We start from the raw sequence: 18,401 nt of genomic DNA, 5'->3' as shown, positions 1-18,401 counted from the left end.
ATGTTCAGATGTAACAGAACTAAATAAATCAGATGAACTTTTAACGTTTGTATAAACAAACTAATGATATAAAGTTCATGTTGTACTATTATAATAATGTACTGGATCACAGATGACAGAGTATTTACAGGGTGTTAATGAGGACATATTTATGACTATTTAAGATATTTGTCAAGGCGTCTTTGGTCAAATTTCAGACGTTCCATTCACTAAATATCAGTCATAGTTATTATACAACAACATGGACAAAAAATACACAAAATATAGAACCAATACACTACAATACCCTAAAGTTCAAAAGATATATTAAATACACAAAAAAAACTAGAATATACAAACAATATGCAAAAATTTACTAAAATATGCTAAAATACACAAAACATCACTAAAATACAACACTGAAAATACACTGAAATATACAAAAAGGTACAAACAATATGCTGAACAAAACAAACAATATGCTGAAATACACAAAACATACACTAAAATATACAAATAATATGCAAATACACTAAAATGCACAAAAAATATACAAACAATATGCACAAATGCATTAAATATGTTAAAATACTCAAATATACTCTAAGATGTGCAAAACGTACACAAAATATACACTAAAATATACAAAAATGTACAAACAATATGCAAAAATACACTAAATACACTTAAATACATAAAACATACATTACATTATATAAACAATATACAAAATACACTAAAATGTACAAAAAAAAACACTTAAATACACAAAAATATACAAACAATATGCAAAAATACACTAACGTACGCAAAAATGCTCAAATATACAAAAGCTATGCTAAACTCAGTGTGGATGTGAACGGGGTCAGTATCATTTCTGTTCCACTCATAACTTGCATCATGTTCACACAGTGAACGCAAACATAGTCACATGTTTACAGAAGCCACACCCACAATACGCCCACAGAAACAACATTAACCCTAAACTCTTTACAAACGCTCTCAGTCTTTTATCCGTTGACTTTACGTTTGTTTCCTTCAGGGGTTCAGACGGGATCATGTGTGAGGTTCGACGTGTTGAAGAAAACCTGTGAAGTTTCGGCCTGGTGTCCGATAGAAGCCAAAACCAACCCTCCGAGGTACGAGTGGACGCTATTATCGGATCATTTTCAGTAAAATGTTAAAGTGTTGTTTTGTTTTTTAGCTTAAAGGATGAGTTTCGGTTCAGAGTCAAAGTTGGAGAAACCAGACGGTTGTGGATTCAAATGACAGATAGACAGACAGGTATATGATGGACAGACAGGTATATGATGGAGAGACAGGTATATGAGGACAGACAGGTATATAAGGACAGACAGGTATATGATGGAGAGACAGGTATATGAAGGAGAGACAGGTATATGAAGGAGAGACAGGTATATGATGGAGAGACGGTATATGATGGACAGACAGGTATATGAAGGAGAGACAGGTATATGAAGGACAGACAGGTATGATGGAGAGACAGGTATATGATGGACCAGACAGGTATATGAAGGACAGACAGGTATATGAAGGACAGGACAGGTATATGAAGGAGAGACAGGTATGAAGGAGAGACAGGTATATGATGGAGAGACAGGTATATGATGGAGAGACAGGTATATGAAGGACAGACAGGTATATGATGGACAGACAGGTATATGAAGGACAGACAGGTATATGAAAGACAGACAGGTATATGATGGACAGACAGGTATATGATGGACAGACAGGTATATGAAGGACAGACAGGTATATGAAGGACAGACAGGTATATGAAGGACAGATGGATGAAGGGTTCAGTGTGTTTTGTTCCAGACCTGCTCTGTGGCGGCCGCTGAAAACTTCACCATCCTCATCACAAAAACAACATACGCTTTCCCGCCTTCAACTAAATCAGGTGACACTTCAGTCAGCCAATCAGAAGGTTTTACACCAAACACCAGTTTAAGACTTTTGTAGAACAGGAATGGAGTTTAGTAATGTATGTCTGTGTGTCTGTCTGTCGGTCTGTCTGTCCAATCTGTCTGTCTTTCTCTGTCTCTGTCTCTCTCTCTGTCTCTGTTCTCTATCTCTGTCTCGCTCTCTCTTCTGCTGTCTGTCTGTCTGTCTGTCTCTCTCTGTCTCTCTGTCTCTCTCTCTCTCTCTGTCTGTCTGTCTGTCTGTCTCTCCTCTCTGTCGGCTCTCTGTCTCTCTTCGTCTGCTCTATCTCTCTGTCATCTCTCTGTCTGTCTCTCTCTTCTGTCTCTCTCTCTCTCTCTGTCTCTCTTCTGTCTCTGCTCTCTGTCTCTTCTCTCTATTGTCTCTCGTATGTCTATCTCTCTGTCTGTCTCTCTGTCTGGTATCTCTCTGTCTCTCTCTCTCTGTTGTTTTCTGTCTGTCTCTCTCTGTCTCTCTCTCTTGTCTCTGTCTGTCTGTCTGCTCTCGCTCTGTATCTCTGTCTGTTCTCTCTATCTCTCTGTCTCTATCTGTCTGTCTCTCTCTCTCTGTCTCTCTATGTCTGTCTCTCTGTCTGTATCTCTCTCTGTCTGTCTCTCTTCTCTGTGTGTCTGCCTCTCTCTCTCTCTGTCTCTCTCTCTCTGCTGTCTCTCTCTGTCTGTCTCTCTCTCTGTTGTCTCTCTTGTCTGTCTATCTCGTTCTCTCTATCTCTGTATGTCTCTCTCTGTCTCTATCTCTCTCTGTCTCTCTCTCTCTGTCTGTCTCTATCTATTCTTCTGGTCTCTGTATCTCTATCTCTGTCTGCTGTCCTCTCTGTCTCTCTCTCTCTGTCTGTCTCTCTCTGTCTCTCTCTCTCTCTCTCTGTGTCTCTCTCTCTGTCTGTCTCTCTCTCTCTCTCTCTCTGTGTCTCTGTCTCTCTCTCTCTGTCTGTCTCTCTCTCTCTGTCTGTCTCTGTCTGTCTGTCTCTCTGTCTGTCTCTATCTGTCTGTCTCTGTCTGTCTCTCTCTCTCTGTCTCTCTCTCTGTCTGTCTCTGTCTTGTCTCTCTCTCTGGTCTCTGTCTCTCTGTCTGTCTCTCTCTCTGTCTGTCCCTCTGTCTGTCTCTCTGTCTGTCTACTCTCTCTCTGTCTGTCTCTCTGTCTGTCCCTCTGTCTGTCTCTCTCTCTGTCTGTCTCTCTTCTCTGTCTGTCTCTCTGTCTGTCTCTCTCTCTCTGTCTCTCTCTCTCTGTCTGTCTCTCTCTCTCTGTCTGTCTCTCTGTCTGTCTCTCTCTCTGTCTCTCTCTCTGTCTGTCTCTCTGTCTGTCTCTCTCTCTCTGTCTCTCTGTCTGTCTCTCTCTCTCTGTCTGTCTCTCTCTCTCTGTCTGTCTCTTTTCAGTCATTGAACTCAAACCCTTCAGTCTTGCTCCAGTTTAAACAGTTGTTAAACTCCCCAGTATTCCCAGTATTCCCAGTATTCCCAGTATTCTCAGTATTCATCAGATCAAACCTAAATGTGTTTTGTTCCACATCTGTGTTCCAGTCCATTCTCACACCTCCAGGTGATGTGACTTCTGGTTGCTATGGTAACATCTGTAATATTTGTTTATCATTAGTCATTCCTTTGTGTTGGTCGTAGTGCTTTAGAGCTGGAGTTTGCATCATGAGTGCGTGGGGCTGAAGAGTCTAAGTTACAGATTCACTAAACGGCTTCTGTGTAGAAAACAAACTCAGATAAAATAGATGTGGTTACATTTCTGGAAAAGTAGAATAAAGTTCAGATTTTTGATGCATTTTTAAACCAGATAAAGGGGCGGGTTTGTTGTACCTGACAACCACTTGTTTTTCATTGACTTCATCTGAGTTTAACTTTAATAAAAGCACTGATGGTTTGACTTTATTTTCCATAGATTCACTCGTTTTAGTTGATTTTGTTCCCGTTAGTTGCAGTTTTTTCTTCCTTAATCACGTTTTTCTTCCACTAGTTTCTGGATATTTTGGTGTTTTTTCAGGAGGAACATCCTGCCTCAGATGAACGACGCCTACCTGAGGAGCTGCACCAGGAAAAGTGACCCCCTGTGTCCGATTATTCAGACTGGGAGACATGGTGGACGAGGCCGGGGAGTCCTTCAGCCAGATGGCAATAGAGGTAGGTTTATTACACCCCCCCCCCACCCCCCCGCCGCTCCAGTTTTGAGTGTTTGATGTCGTCTGTCTCAGATCAGATAAACCTCATGAACATCCTAAATGAACCTGCAGAAGCTGATCTCAGAACAGTTTTCCACTCAGCAGTTGAATGTTTGTCACTCGTTGCCCATTGCCCAGTTTCTCTTCCTCTTTACTCGGTGATAGTTTCAGATGTGAAATGAGTTCGACTTCGGTGAAGCTGAAATGAAACGACTGTCGCAACCAACACAGGAAATGATTTTAACAATGAACTAAAGATGAACTGTAAACACAGAACGAAAAAAACACCGAATATTTACAGATGATACTTAGTTTTATACACAATAAAATAGTTTTAGAAGAAAGTGGAACACAGGTACAGATGTACGATCATATAGAATAGAATAGAATAGAATAGAATAGAACAGCCTTTATGTCAGTGTGTGTTCAGTGAAATTAGGAGTACCATCAATAAAGCACAAATGCATATGAAAATAAGAAACAGAGCAAATATGAAATCACAAAAAACAAATAAGAAAATAAACTAGAAAATTTAACAAAAGTAAAATAAGAATAGAACTAAACGTAGAACAAAATAAAAATAGACATAAATATGAACAGACCCAATATTAACAGTATGTACGTGGATGTAAATAGTGTGTGTGTTGAATAAACATTGAATAAATATTTCACTGTTGTTGCAAAAACACAGGATTAACATCATTCACATGATAAAATAAACTCAGTATAACGACTCTGTCCTGCCCCTTAAATGCATCATGTAGTCCCTTAAACGCATCATGTAGTCCCTTAAACGCATCATGTAGTCCCTTAAATGCATCATGTAGTCCCTTAAATGCATCATGTAGTCCCTTAAACGCATGATGTAGTCCCTTAAACGCATGATGTCTTCCCTTAAACGCATGATGTAGTCCCTTAAACGCATGATGTAGTCCCTCAAACGCATGATGTAGTCCCTTAAACGCATCATGTAGTCCCTTAAACGCATCATGTAGTCCCTTAAATGCATCATGTAGTCCCTTAAATGCATCATGTAGTCCCTTAAACGCATCATGTAGTCCCTTAAACGCATCATGTAGTCCCTTAAACGCATGATGTAGTCCCTTAAATGCATGTAGTCCCTTAAACGCAGCATGTAGTCCCTTAAATGCATCATGTAGTCCCTTAAACGCATGATGTAGTCCCTTAAACGCATGATGTAGTCCCTTAAACGCATGATGTAGTCCCTTAAATGCATGATGTAGTCCCTTAAATGCATCATGTAGTCCCTTAAACGCATCATGTAGTCCCTTAAACGCTATGATGTAGTCCCTTTAAACGCATCATGTAGTCCCTTAAACGCAGCATGTAGTCCCTTAAACGCAGCATGTAGTCCCTTAAATGCATGATGTAGTCCCTTAAACGCATCATGTAGTCCCTTAAACGCATCATGTAGTCCCTTAAACGCATCATGTAGTCCCTTAAATGCATGATGTTGTCCCTTAAATGCATCATGTAGTCCCTTAAACGCATCATGTAGTCCCTTAAATGCATCATGTAGTCCCTTAAATGCATCATGTAGTCCCTTAAACGCATCATGTAGTCCCTTAAATGCATCATGTAGTCCCTTAAATGCATGATGTAGTCCCTTAAACGCATGATGTAGTCCCTTAAACGCATGATGTAGTCCCTTAAACGCATCATGTAGTCCCTTAAACGCATCATGTAGTCCCTTAAATGCATCATGTAGTCCCTTAAATGCATCATGTAGTCCCTTAAACGCATGATGCAAAAAACACAGGATTAACATCATTCACATGATAAAATAAACTCAGTATAACGACTCTGTCCTGCCCTTAAATGCATCATGTAGTCCTTAAACGCATCATTGTCAGTCCCCTTAAACGCATCATGTAGTCCCTTAAATGCATCATGTAGTCCCTTAATGCATCATGTAGTCCCTTAAACGCATGATGTAGTCCTTAAACGCATGATGTAGTCCCCTTAAACGCAGGATGTAGTCCCTAAACGCAGCATGTAGTCCCTTAAATGCATGATGTAGTCCCTTAAACTAGCATGATGTAGTCCTTAAACGCATGATGTAGTCCTTAAATGCATGATGTAGTCCCTTAAATGCATCATGTAAGTCCCTTAAACGCATGATGTAGTCCCTGAAATGCATCGATGTAGTCCCTTAAATTGCATCCTGTAGTCCCTTAAAACGCATGTGTAGTCCCTTAAAACGCATGATGTAGTCCCTTAAACGCATGATGTAGTCCCTTAAACGCATCATGTAGTCCCTTAAAGCCTCATGTAGTCCGTAAAACGCATCATGTCGTCCCTTAAACGCATCATGTAGTCCCTTAAACACAGCATGTACTACCCTTAAATGCATGATGTAGTCCCTTTAAAACGCATGATGTAGTCCCTTAAACCGCATCATGTAGTCCCTTAAATGCATGATGTAGTCCCTTAAATGCATGATGTAGTCCCTTAAATGCATGATGTAGTCCCTTAAATGCATGATTGTAGTCCCTTAAACGCATGATGTAGTCCCTTAAACGCATGATGTAGTCCCTTAAACGCATGATGTAGTCCCTTAAACGCATGATGTAGTCCCTTAAACGCATCATGTAGTCCCTTAAACGCATCATGTAGTCCCTTAAACGCATGATGTAGTCCCTTAAACGCATCATGTAGTCCCTTAAACGCATCATGTAGTCCCTTAAACGCATCATGTAGTCCCTTAAACGCATCATGTAGTCCCTTAAACGCATCATGTAGTCCCTTAAACGCATCATGTAGTCCCTTAAACGCATCATGTAGTCCCTTAAACGCAGCATGTAGTCCCTTAAACACAGCATGTACTCCCTTAAATGCATGATGTACTCCCTTAAATGCATGATGTAGTCCCTTAAACGCATCATGTAGTCCCTTAAACGCATCATGTAGTCCCTTAAATGCATGATGTAGTCCCTTAAATGCATCATGTAGTCCCTTAAATGCATCATGTAGTCCCTTAAATGCATCATGTAGTCCCTTAAACGCATGATGTAGTCCCTTAAACGCATGATGTAGTCCCTTAAACGCATGATGTAGTCCCTTAAACGCATGATGTAGTCCCTTAAACGCATCATGTAGTCCCTTAAACGCATCATGTAGTCCCTTAAACGCATGATGTAGTCCCTTAAACGCATCATGTAGTCCCTTAAACGCATCATGTAGTCCCTTAAACGCATCATGTAGTCCCTTAAACGCATGATGTAGTCCCTTAAACGCATGATGTAGTCCCTTAAACGCATCATGTAGTCCCTTAAACGCATGATGTAGTCCCTTAAACGCATGATGTAGTCCCTTAAACGCATGATGTAGTCCCTTAAACGCATGATGTAGTCCCTTAAACGCCATGATGTAGTCCCTTAAACGCAATGATGTAGTCCCTTAAACGCATGATGTAGTCCCTTAAATGCATGATGTAGTCCCTTAAACGCATCATGTAGTCCCTTAAATGCATCATGTAGTCCCTTAAATGCCCCATCTGGTCCCAGCTGTAGTTCGACTCAGGTTGGTTGTTTTTTTATCTGATGGTTAAAGTCCGTTTGAACTCATCCGTGGAATCAGATGGATTCAGGAGCGGACGGTTCACTCCAGTCTGGGTTGGAATAATAATAATGTGTGTGTGGGGGGGTGCTGTTCCTCTGGGCGTCCACACAGGGGGGGTCATCGGCATCCAGATCAGATGGGACTGTAACCTGACACGGCTCATGCACCGCTGCCTCCCCAGGTACTCATTCAGGACGGCCTGGACGAGAAGGAGAGCAACAAGACCCTGTACCCAGGACTGAAATTCAGGTGAGGGGGTGTCCGAGGGGGGGGGCAGAGCAACAAGACCCTGTACCCAGGACTGAACTTTAGGTGGGGGGGGGGGGGGTCCGAGGGGGGGAGTCCGAGCAACAAGACCCTGTACCCAGGACTGAACTTCAGGTGGGGGAGTCAGACCCTGTACCCAGGACTGAACTTTAGGTGGGGGGGGGTCTGAGGGCAGGGGGGGGTCCGAGGGCAGGGGGGGGTCCGAGGGGGGACGAGAAGGAGAGCAACAAGACCCTGTACCCAGGACTGAACTTCAGGTGAGGGGGGGTCCGAGGGGGGGCAGAGCAACAAGACCCTGAACCAGGACTGAACTTCAGGTCGGGGGGTCAGACCCTGAACCCAGGACTGAACTTCAGTCGGGGGGTCAGACCCTGAACCTGGTTTTGTGTATTTGTAAGTGTATATTTGTTTTTTTCGTACATGTATAAATATTAAACTGAGGCAGATATTGTTCAATGTTCCTTCTTTTTCTTCATACATTTCCGGTTCATTTTACATTAAATCTTATGATTGATTTCACTCAAACATTCGGTAAAGTTGGTATTTTCATTCTTTGTGGTTCTTCTGTTTTTATTGACCTGTTTTACGTCGTTCTAATTTAACAGAATCAGACTGAAATGTTTCATCTTTCGTTGGATTTAATTCACCTCCTGACGCACGTTTGCCTTAATATTTATTTTGTTATTTTTTCAGATTTGCCAAATACACGACGGTGAACGGAGAAGAACATCGGACGCGTACAAGGCGTTCGGCATCAGGTTCGACATCATGGTGTTTGGACAGGGGGCGGAGCTTCGCCTCCACACATTTAAGCCTTTACACAGTCTTAATCGTCCTCTGTAGTTGAGTTTTTCACTGTAAAGCCTGTATTTTCTAGATTTAATTCACATACATGTTCATTAAGTTCAAAGGAAATTCAAAGGCTATTAAAAAAACAAAACAAAACTGAGGAAACTGAAGAAAAAAAGGAACTTTTTCAGCTAAAATAGATCATTAACTGATATAAAAGCAGACTTCTACAACTTATTTAATAATTTTTTTATTCATTTTTCTTATATTTTATTAATTCTGTTAGTTTTTTTATTCATTTTAATTATTTTGTTTGTTTTGGTTATTTTGTTTCCTATTTATGACAGTTTTTATTTAGTTTTGTGGCTTATTTAATCCTTTTTTTTTTTTTTTTTTTTTACTTCATTTAGTCAATTTCTTCTTATTATTTCCACATTATTTGTTATTTGAACATTTGTAATTTTTTTTTAAAACTATTTTATTACTTTGTTAATTTTTTTCATTCTTTTTCATTTTTTTATTATTTTTGATTAATTTTGTTCCTATTTTATGACTTTTTCTTCCACTTTTATTCAGTTTCTGGTTATTTTGTTCATGGTACATATTATTTTGTTGGTTTATTTTTCACTTTTGTCCAGTTTGTAGATTAAATTGACTATTTTTATTCATTTTGTAGCTTATTCTATCCTGTTTTTACTTCACTTAGTACCTTTATTTGCTTATTTATTTCACTTATATATTTTTTGTAATTTTGATTCATTTTTGTTCATTTTATATATTATTTAATCCACATAACCCCAGTGTGTCCATCCACTGTCACGTTCAGCTCCATGGGTTTTACTGGTGAATCATGCTGTAGAAGATGACTGTGTTTCCACAGTAACTACGGAGCCTCTGATGTCAAATATGGTCATATCTGATGACCATGAACATATGATAAACTGTATTTTACACCAATTATTTCCATGTATTGATCAGATTGTGGATCAGCAGGTATTAAACAGTTTAGATCAGTGGATGGTTTTGGTTAAAGTGTGGACGTTGGGGTTTAAGAGTGTTAAAAATCATTATTTTTTTTCTTGTTTCTTTGATTAAAAACCCAAATCTCTTTAAAAAAATGCCCCAGCGCCTGAGCAGTGTGTCTTCCTTGTTCGGCTTTAACTCTGTGACCTCAGTTTGTCAGTTAATCAGGTTTTCTTGGCTCCGATCTGCAGTGAGTCGATTTAACGCCGAGCTCTTATCAGCTGATCCCAAATGAGGCGCTGGTTTAAGTGGAAAGTTGTGGGAAAGCCCAGAGCGACGGGCGGCACTCGTCCAACTCTGCTCATCTGTGATGGTATTATGACTGGGATTTTACGCTTCGTCCGTCCATTCTGGAAAAAAAAGAAAAAATAAGGAATCAAATGAAAGTTATCGACTCCGAACGGGTAAATGAAAGGTGGAAAAAAACAGAAAGAAACAAAGGAAGAGTCAGTGAAATGAATAAAACTAATGAAGAGGAGGTCAGGTCACCTTTAGTTTGGTTTTTCAGGGTTTTAAGGGGTTCACGGTTTTTATTTTCGTCTCTTTAGAAAAAAACAAGAACATGCAGAAAGAAATATGTGCATTAGAATTAAAATACACAAAACATACAGATGTACATGTTTTCTGGCAGGTTCATGTCAGTATTTAAAGTGAAGTCTGTTTGGATTTAATTCATCTTGAACATCTCTAGAAGTTTTTTTTGTTTTGTTGAGTTTTATTTAAACTGGAAAAAATCCCATTGACATTAACTCTTAAAGGTCTGAGCCTATTCTGGCCATTTTGAGCACTTTTGATTTTGCCTTTGTATATTATATAAAGAAATGTTTACTATAGATAGAGGGATGGATGGATGGATGGATGGATATTTCAGCGATGGTTCCTTTCATATTTCAGACCTTGTTCTTTGTTTTTCAGGCAGGTCGGTTCAGTTTCATCCAGCTCATCCTCTACATCGGATCCACGTTGTCCTACTACGCTCTGGTGAGAACAAACGTACAGTCTGTTCAGAACATAAACAACTTCACACAGAAACAGCAGGTTTTTAGGATGTTTTGGTTTATAAACTAATATAATCTTTTCTGGTGTGGTAGACCTCAGTGGCGGCTGCTGGTCTTTCAGACAGGGGAAGCTCACTGTCGACTTACATCCAAAAATATTGTCGAGTTATTTAAACACAAACTCGTCCTCCGTTCCTGTTTAAGAAACTGCTCAGTGACCTTATCGTACCAAGTAAACAAGAAAACGCTGAAATTATGTTGAATTGAAACAAGGAAGTAGAATGAGTGTGTTTTATTTACAGTGTAAGAAATGAACAAGTAACGTCGTCGTGGTTTGTGTGATTTCACAGCAGAATGTGTGACGGTATTAAACTGAACTGTGTCAGTGAAGGAGCAGATCTGAAAACAGCTGTCAATCAAACCGCATTCAGCCTTTGGACCCATCCTCCAATCAGCACGTGGAAGCTCAGTGTCCGGCCCGGCTGAGCTCCGCCCACAGCTCCGCCCACAGCTCCATTCACCCCCAGAGACGCTGAGCGTCCGGGGGCGGGACAACATGGTGTCATTTATCCAATGCTGGTCCAGTTTAGAGTCAGTCTAAACCAGTTCCACTCAGTCCCATTGAAGTGCATGGACGCTGAGCGTCTACGACAAATGCACTGAGCAGAGATGGAGGAGAAAACACAGACACGGGAAGGGAGGAGAAGTGAACAACATCCAGTCCACTGATCTGGGATCAAACTGATTCTGAACCAACTGGTCTGAGAGATGAACGTGTTCCAACACATTTGGAGTCAATGAAATGAAAACAACTGAACAGATTTGAGCATTTAATTTCCTAATTTTAGGGGCAGCTGAGCTTCCACTGCAGTCTGACAGAAACCACCTCTGGTAGACCTCCACCTGGGGTCTGGTCTGGTCTAGTCTGGTGTGGTAGACCCCTCGTCCAGGTCGTTGACAGTTGAAGTCTACCTTTGTCTGTTTGGAGTCCGTTTCTGTCGCAGATGTTCCGTTCCCGTTGCAGATGTTCCGTTTTCCGTCGCAGATGTTCTGTTAAACGTTGGACCTGTTGTTGTTAAAGCGGTTTCCGTTCATCTGGGTCTTCTGTTCTCCTCAGACCACGGTTCTGTTGGACTGGCTCATCAACACCAGCTGCTACTCCGCAGATGTCGGAGAGAACTACGCAGAGATGAAGGTGGAGTCGGTCCGGGACAGGCAGAAGGTGATGTCAACAGTGATGTCATCATTGTGGGACAGTGTTTGGGCTGACCCTGTTACTGAACCGCCTGTTGTGTGTGTGTGTGTGTGTGTGTGTTCCAGTGCATCCTGTGTGTGTCCTACGTTGACGACAACTACGTCCGACTGGTCAAACCGTCGCAGAAGAAGAGTTTACAGGACGTTAAAGCGCTGTCGCTTCAGCTGCGGAAGGTAAAGAGTCCACAGGTGTTCGCATCTGTGTTTCCGATCTCTGTGAATATACTTTGTGTTTTAAAGTTTGTGTATAAAGTGACAAACTGTGATCATCGATGGTATTTTTTGGTATTTAAAAAAACAATTTGTCAGACACTCTTCACCTGATTTTTTTCAAATTTGACACTTGTTCTTTACATGTGCCTGCAGAAGCCGATAATGTAATAACAGCTGATATCATAGTAACGGTCGATAACGTAATAAATTTGCCAATTTTAAAATGTAATAAGACAGTAACGTAATATCTGGCCAACATCGTAATAAAAGTCCTGAACCGATTACGTAATATCTTTGGTCAATAACGTTATAACTTATTGGCTGCTTATTACGTTATTGGAATGATAAAAGAAATTCTTTGCAAAATGTAATAACTGAGCCGATAACGTAATAAGTTATAACGTTATTGGCCAAAAAACTATTACATTATCAGTTCAGGACTTTTATTACGTTATTGGCCAGATATTAGGTATGGGCTTATTACATTTAAAAAAATGGCAAATTTATTACGTTATCGGCCGTTATTACGTTATCGGTTGAGATTACATTATTGGCTTCTCCATGTCTTTTCTCAATTCTTGCATTTTTTGTTTTTTTTTTTTACACATTTTTGAAAAACATTTCTAAAACATGTTGTTAAAAAAAAAACATGTTCTCTGACAAAACTACAGGTCGAATTCATTTAAAATTTTAGATGTGTCTTCCTTGGACAATTTCTACGAAGTTTATTCACAGTTTTAAGAAATTTCGATTTTTGTTATTTTTGTCATTTTCAGTTCACCATATGTTGATGGTTTATACATGTAAATATTTACAGGTGTCAATATAATTCCTGTTGATCACTGATAGAAGTCATATTTGGATTTCATTTGGGTTCATGACCTTTGACCTTGAGTGACCTTGAAGGGTCAAACTGAAGGTCACCATCATTTAGATTTAAACAATCTTTTTCTCTGAAATTACTGGTTGGATTTTCAAATTTCAAATTTCAAAATTTTTATGCATCTTCTTTGGGACAATGTCTACAACATTTGTTTGCAGTTTTGAGAATTTTGAATATTTACATTTTTTTTACAGTTGTTTTTAATTCTTTTTTTTTTTTTTTTTTTTTTACATATTTATTTTATTAAAGAAACAAAAAAACATATATAATGCATTTAGGACACAGTGTCTTGAATTGTTTTTCTTCATTATTTTTGACAAATTTTTGACAGATTTTAAATTGTTCCTTTCCTTCTACTGGTCCATATTTTAATGGTTTTATATCATGTAAATGGTTCCAGATATCAATATATAACATTAGTGGTCACTGATAGAAGTCATATCTGGACTGTGATTGGATGAGTTCAGTTCTCCTCAGTGAAAGTCCCGCTCACTTCTATAGTTAGATTGATCTGCATCCAGAACCACAGGGACTGGAACCTAGAACAGAACCAGGACTGGAACCTAGAACAGAACAGGACTGGAACCTAGAACAGAACCAGGACTGGAACACAGAAAACAGAACCAGGACTGGAACCTAGAACGAACCAGGACTGGACACAGAACAGAACCAGGACTGGAACCTAGAACAGAACCAGGACTGGAACACAGAACAGAACCCAGGACTGGAACACAGAACAGAACCAGGACATGGAGCATAGAACCAAGTACTGGAAGAACACAGAACAGAACCAGGACTGGACCACAGAACAGAACCAGGACTGGAGCATAGAACAGAACCAGGACTGGAACACAGAACAGAACCAGGACTGGAACACAGAACAGACCTACACAGAACACATTCACCTGGTTCTGATCCACAATAGAAACAGACGCTGACGTACAGGGACACTGGTCCTTCTGTTGGTTTGTTCTGGTCACTGGGGACCAGACTCCGGTCACTGGACCAGACTTGGACTTGTAGAACCCAGATCCATCAGGTCTTGACCAGGGTCTGTACTTATCCAGTCTGAACAGGTTTGAACTTCTCTGTAAAATGATCCCACCCGTCTGGTCCGTCCATCAGTGAGGACACCGGACACCTGGAGGCCGTCCTCTGCCTTCCTGCAGTCCGACGCCAAAGTGGAGTTCGTTCCCCCGGCGACCGCTTCCCGACCCTCCATTCAGGACCCCCCCGTTCAGGACCCCCTGGTCCCCTGCCGTCCCGCCTGGTGTCGCTGCGGCCGCTGCGTCGCCTCCTCCGTCCACCAGGAGGAGCTGTGCTGTCGTCGCGGCGACGGCGCCTGCATCACGTCCTCCCCTCTGTTCCAGCGGCTGGTGTTGAGTCGCCCGCTGCTGGAGGCCGTCCTCCAGTACCGGGACCCCCTGTGGGCTCCGGCCGACCCGGCGGCGGCGCTGCGTCACTGCGCCTACAGACAGTACATCCGCTGGAGGGTCGGGGTCCCGCCTGACGACGCCCACCCCGTCATCCCCAGCTGCTGCGTTCGACGAATCAGGGACAAGTACCCGAGTCCTGACGGGAAATACAGCGGCCTTAGGACGGGCAGAAAACCCCCCACCCAGACCTGATCGAGACCCCCTACCCAGACCTGACAGAGACCTGAGACCCCCCCCCCAGACCTGACAGTGACCTGAGACCCCAACCCAGCCCCACCCAGACCTGATGAAGACCTAGGACCCCCCACCCACAGACCTGATAGAGACCTGCAACCCCAACCCAGACCTAACATAGACCAGACCCCCCACCCCCACCCAGACCTGATAGAGAGCCATGACACCCTGCCCCCCCAGACCTGACAGAAACCAGGGACCCCCCACCCAGACCTGACAGAGACCCAGGACCCCCCACACCCCCACTCAGACCTGATGGAAAACCAGGACCCCCCCCTGACCTGACCTGACAGAGACCAAGGACCCCCCACCCTCACCAAGACCTGATGGAGAAGCAGGACCTCCAAATCTGACAGAAACCAGGGACCCCCCACCCCCTACTCAGACCTGATGGACCCCCCCCCACTAACCCTTTAAACCCTCTAACTCTCTCTCCACTCATTTGTTGAAGGTGCACAAACTGGTCCTCAGTGAATAAATGGGATTTCCACAAACATCCTCTGACCGTTTCCTCTGTTTAAAAACAGCTGTTTTCACTTTAGAACCAGAACAGGATCAGAACCTGCTCACATGAAGGAGTCCACCTTCTGGAAAGTGTTCAACAAATCACACAGAAGGACGAAAAATTTATTCCTACATGAGACGCATCGACAAGATTAAAAAACACGAGCTAACATTAACGCAAATATGGAAGTAAATCTGTCTCATCAATTAAGTATCTGATTTTTTTTTGCACTAAAATTAAGGATCTGAATTTTTGTCTCTCAATTTTACTTTGTTCATAAATTTAGAATAAAAAATTCCGATCACACATCCAGGACACCAAGGATAATAAGTGATTCCATCTCAAGTCGAACTGACGGCAAGCCAATCAAGTTACGTAGGCTGGTCATGTGACACCGAAAAAATTCAGATGCTTAATTTCAGTGCAAAAAAATTCAGTTCTATAAATTCAGTGGTTTTTATAATTCAAAATCTGATGAGACAGATTTACTTCCATACACAAACTGTCTTATATGGGATTATCAACAACTGATGCCTTTGATCTTTGACCTTTGACCTTTGGAAAAATCTGAGAAAAACAGGAAATATGCGCACAGCCTTAAGACACATAAACAGACACTAACCCTAACTTTAACCACAAAGACTCTTATGAACGACGTTTTTTTTTTTACGAAATCTGGATGTCGTAGACATGCTCCCTCCATGAACAGAGGTGTGTATTGGCAAGAATCTGACGATACGATACAAATCACGATACAATATATCACGATATATCATGATGCTGTTAAAAAGGCCATTTTTTTGGTTTGTTTCTTTTTTTTTTTAAATTATTCCCTTGAAGAATTGAATTCCAGCAGAAATCTGCACAAATATTAAACACATTTTTATTTGATCCCAACAGGATCTAATGTTTTATCACAAAATGTTCCTGTGTTCAAACTGAAATTCTGTTTTACAGACATTAGTTTCAGATCCTGTTCAAATGTTCAGATTCTATTAGATCAGAACATTATTTTAGTTCAATTCCAACAAAGGAATTAGCATTATTTAATAAAACCGTATTAAGTAAAAAATAAAATATAAACAAAAAAGAAAAACAAAAAAACAAAAATGAACCTCCACAATATCTGCATTTGAATAAATACCTACAAATATCCCTACAGTACTTTTAATATCGGTACAGTATTGTGAAAGGAAATATCGCGATATATTGCAGAACTGATATTTTCTCACACCCCTATCCACGAATGTCTATGAACTCCAGTTTTTGTACAAACGGGAAGATTTGTACAAACCCATCGTTCGTAAGAATCTTTCCTTGAAAATGACCACATCTGGTCTGAGAAAAAGAAAAAATAACAGCTGTTTTTGGTCCGTTTTTCCATTTCTGTCAGGTAGTAACTTTATTTTTTGTTATTATTAGAAGGAAAAAAACAAAAATCAATCAGTTTTTTTAAATTTAGTTTATCTGTTCTGACACTGAAAAAGAAAAACGCCTTGAAATTCAATTTAAATTCTTCTATTTTAAAACGAACATCAATGAACCACTAATTTTCCTTTTGTTCCTGCGAAGAAAATCCAATTACCAACAGATCCTCGGACCCACACGTCCACACCAGTCAGTTTCCAGGGAAACCAGGTCCGTTACGCCTGTATTTGACGTCTTTGACGTTCAGCTCTTAGCTCCGCCCCCTTTAGTTTAATAAATACAATAAGTATAAGTATGAGTACAATAAGGTGCCTTTGTTAAACTGGGCCCCGTTGACCGCTGCTTTTGTTTGATCAGAACCTGCTGTCGTAATCTGCTGTCGTTTTGGACCGTTTTATTTCATTTGAGTTCATAAACGGTCCAGATGATGAACGAGTTCATGAACAGGAATAAAGTGGATTAAAGGACACACGTCAGCACAAAGGGCCCTGAATGAGTCTGTGTGTGTGGGTTTACGTCACAGCTGAATGGACGTACGGCGTTAAAAACCAGAACAAATAAAAGGAATAAATGTGACCCAGAGTCCACCTGGACATGTTGGAGACGTTGGACCTGAACTGAAGATGGAACTGAAAAACAGCCTCAAATTTAAAGAAAAAATGTAAATCCTAACGTGAGCAGAGGTCTGTGTCCAGAGCCAGTCACATTATTTCATTCTTATTTTCTTTATTTCTATCACGAATTTTCATCCAAATAAAAGACAATTTTATTCTGAAAATATCCTGATTTCTTCCAGTAATAAACTGAGTTTTTTCTTTTCAATTATGACATTTTTCTCTAAATATTCTGACTTTTTCCTTTAAAAATAAAAACACTATCTTCTATATTTAGATGGATGTGCATCCAAACCACAGGACTAGAACCTAGAACAGAACCAGGACTGGAACACAGAACAGAACCAGGACTGGAACACAGAACAGAACCAGAACTAGAACACAGAACAGAACTAGAACTAGAACTAGAACTAGAACACAGAACAGAACCAGACCTAGAACACAGAACAGAACCAGGACTGGAACACAGAACAGAACTAGAACTAGAACACAGAACAGAACCAGGACTGGAACACAGAACAGAACCAGGACTGGAACACAGAACAGAACCAGGACTGGAACACAGAACAGAACTAGAACTAGAACACAGAACAGAACCAGGACTGGAACACAGAACAGAACCAGGACTGAACACAGAACAGAACTAGAACTAGAACACAGAACAGAACCAGGACTGGAACACAGAACAGAACCAGGACCCGCCCCGTGGATGCTCCACTTATAGCACCAGTGGCGCCAAACCAATTAAGTTTAAACATAAAAATGGGAGAAATATGACAAAGATTAGAAAAATAGTGCGCAGTACCTACCAGTACCAGAGCCAATCCCAGACACTGTTCCATGAACTCCTTCTCCTCTTGTTGCCACAGTACTGGGCTCATATATGCAGTATACTTCTGGTCATTCTTGGTGCATTTTTCTACCACAGTACTGTGGCAACTGATGGAAGAAGCCACTAAGTAGCGATAGTTTATAGTATAGAATAGGAGTTATTGTTGTAAATGCTCTGTATGTTGTTTCATGGTGTTCTTTGCTCTGTGCAGTCAGTGAGGCTGGAGAAGGTGGGTGGAGCTACA

The 18,401-nt window shown here is 40.9% G+C and overlaps 1 protein-coding gene across 1 annotated transcript; it reads left to right on the top strand.

The window, feature by feature from the left end:
* LOC115425538 (P2X purinoceptor 7-like) lies at positions 1-14,968 on the top strand. Its single transcript, XM_030143169.1, is given in 16 exon segments — positions 1-10; positions 1,022-1,118; positions 1,819-1,826; positions 1,829-1,860; positions 1,863-1,900; positions 3,925-4,000; positions 4,002-4,065; positions 7,793-7,874; positions 8,152-8,205; positions 8,642-8,682; positions 8,685-8,734; positions 10,676-10,741; positions 11,876-11,980; positions 12,079-12,203; positions 14,234-14,327; positions 14,329-14,968. Coding segments are annotated over 16 exon segments (1,350 nt in total). The 3' UTR covers positions 14,737-14,968.
* The last annotated feature ends 3,433 nt before the right edge of the window (positions 14,969-18,401 follow it).

Source organism: Sphaeramia orbicularis, chromosome 9 (assembly GCF_902148855.1).
Source record: "Sphaeramia orbicularis chromosome 9, fSphaOr1.1, whole genome shotgun sequence".
NCBI classification, from domain to species: domain Eukaryota; kingdom Metazoa; phylum Chordata; class Actinopteri; order Kurtiformes; family Apogonidae; genus Sphaeramia; species Sphaeramia orbicularis.
This window is presented reverse-complemented; position numbering and strand designations above follow the sequence as displayed.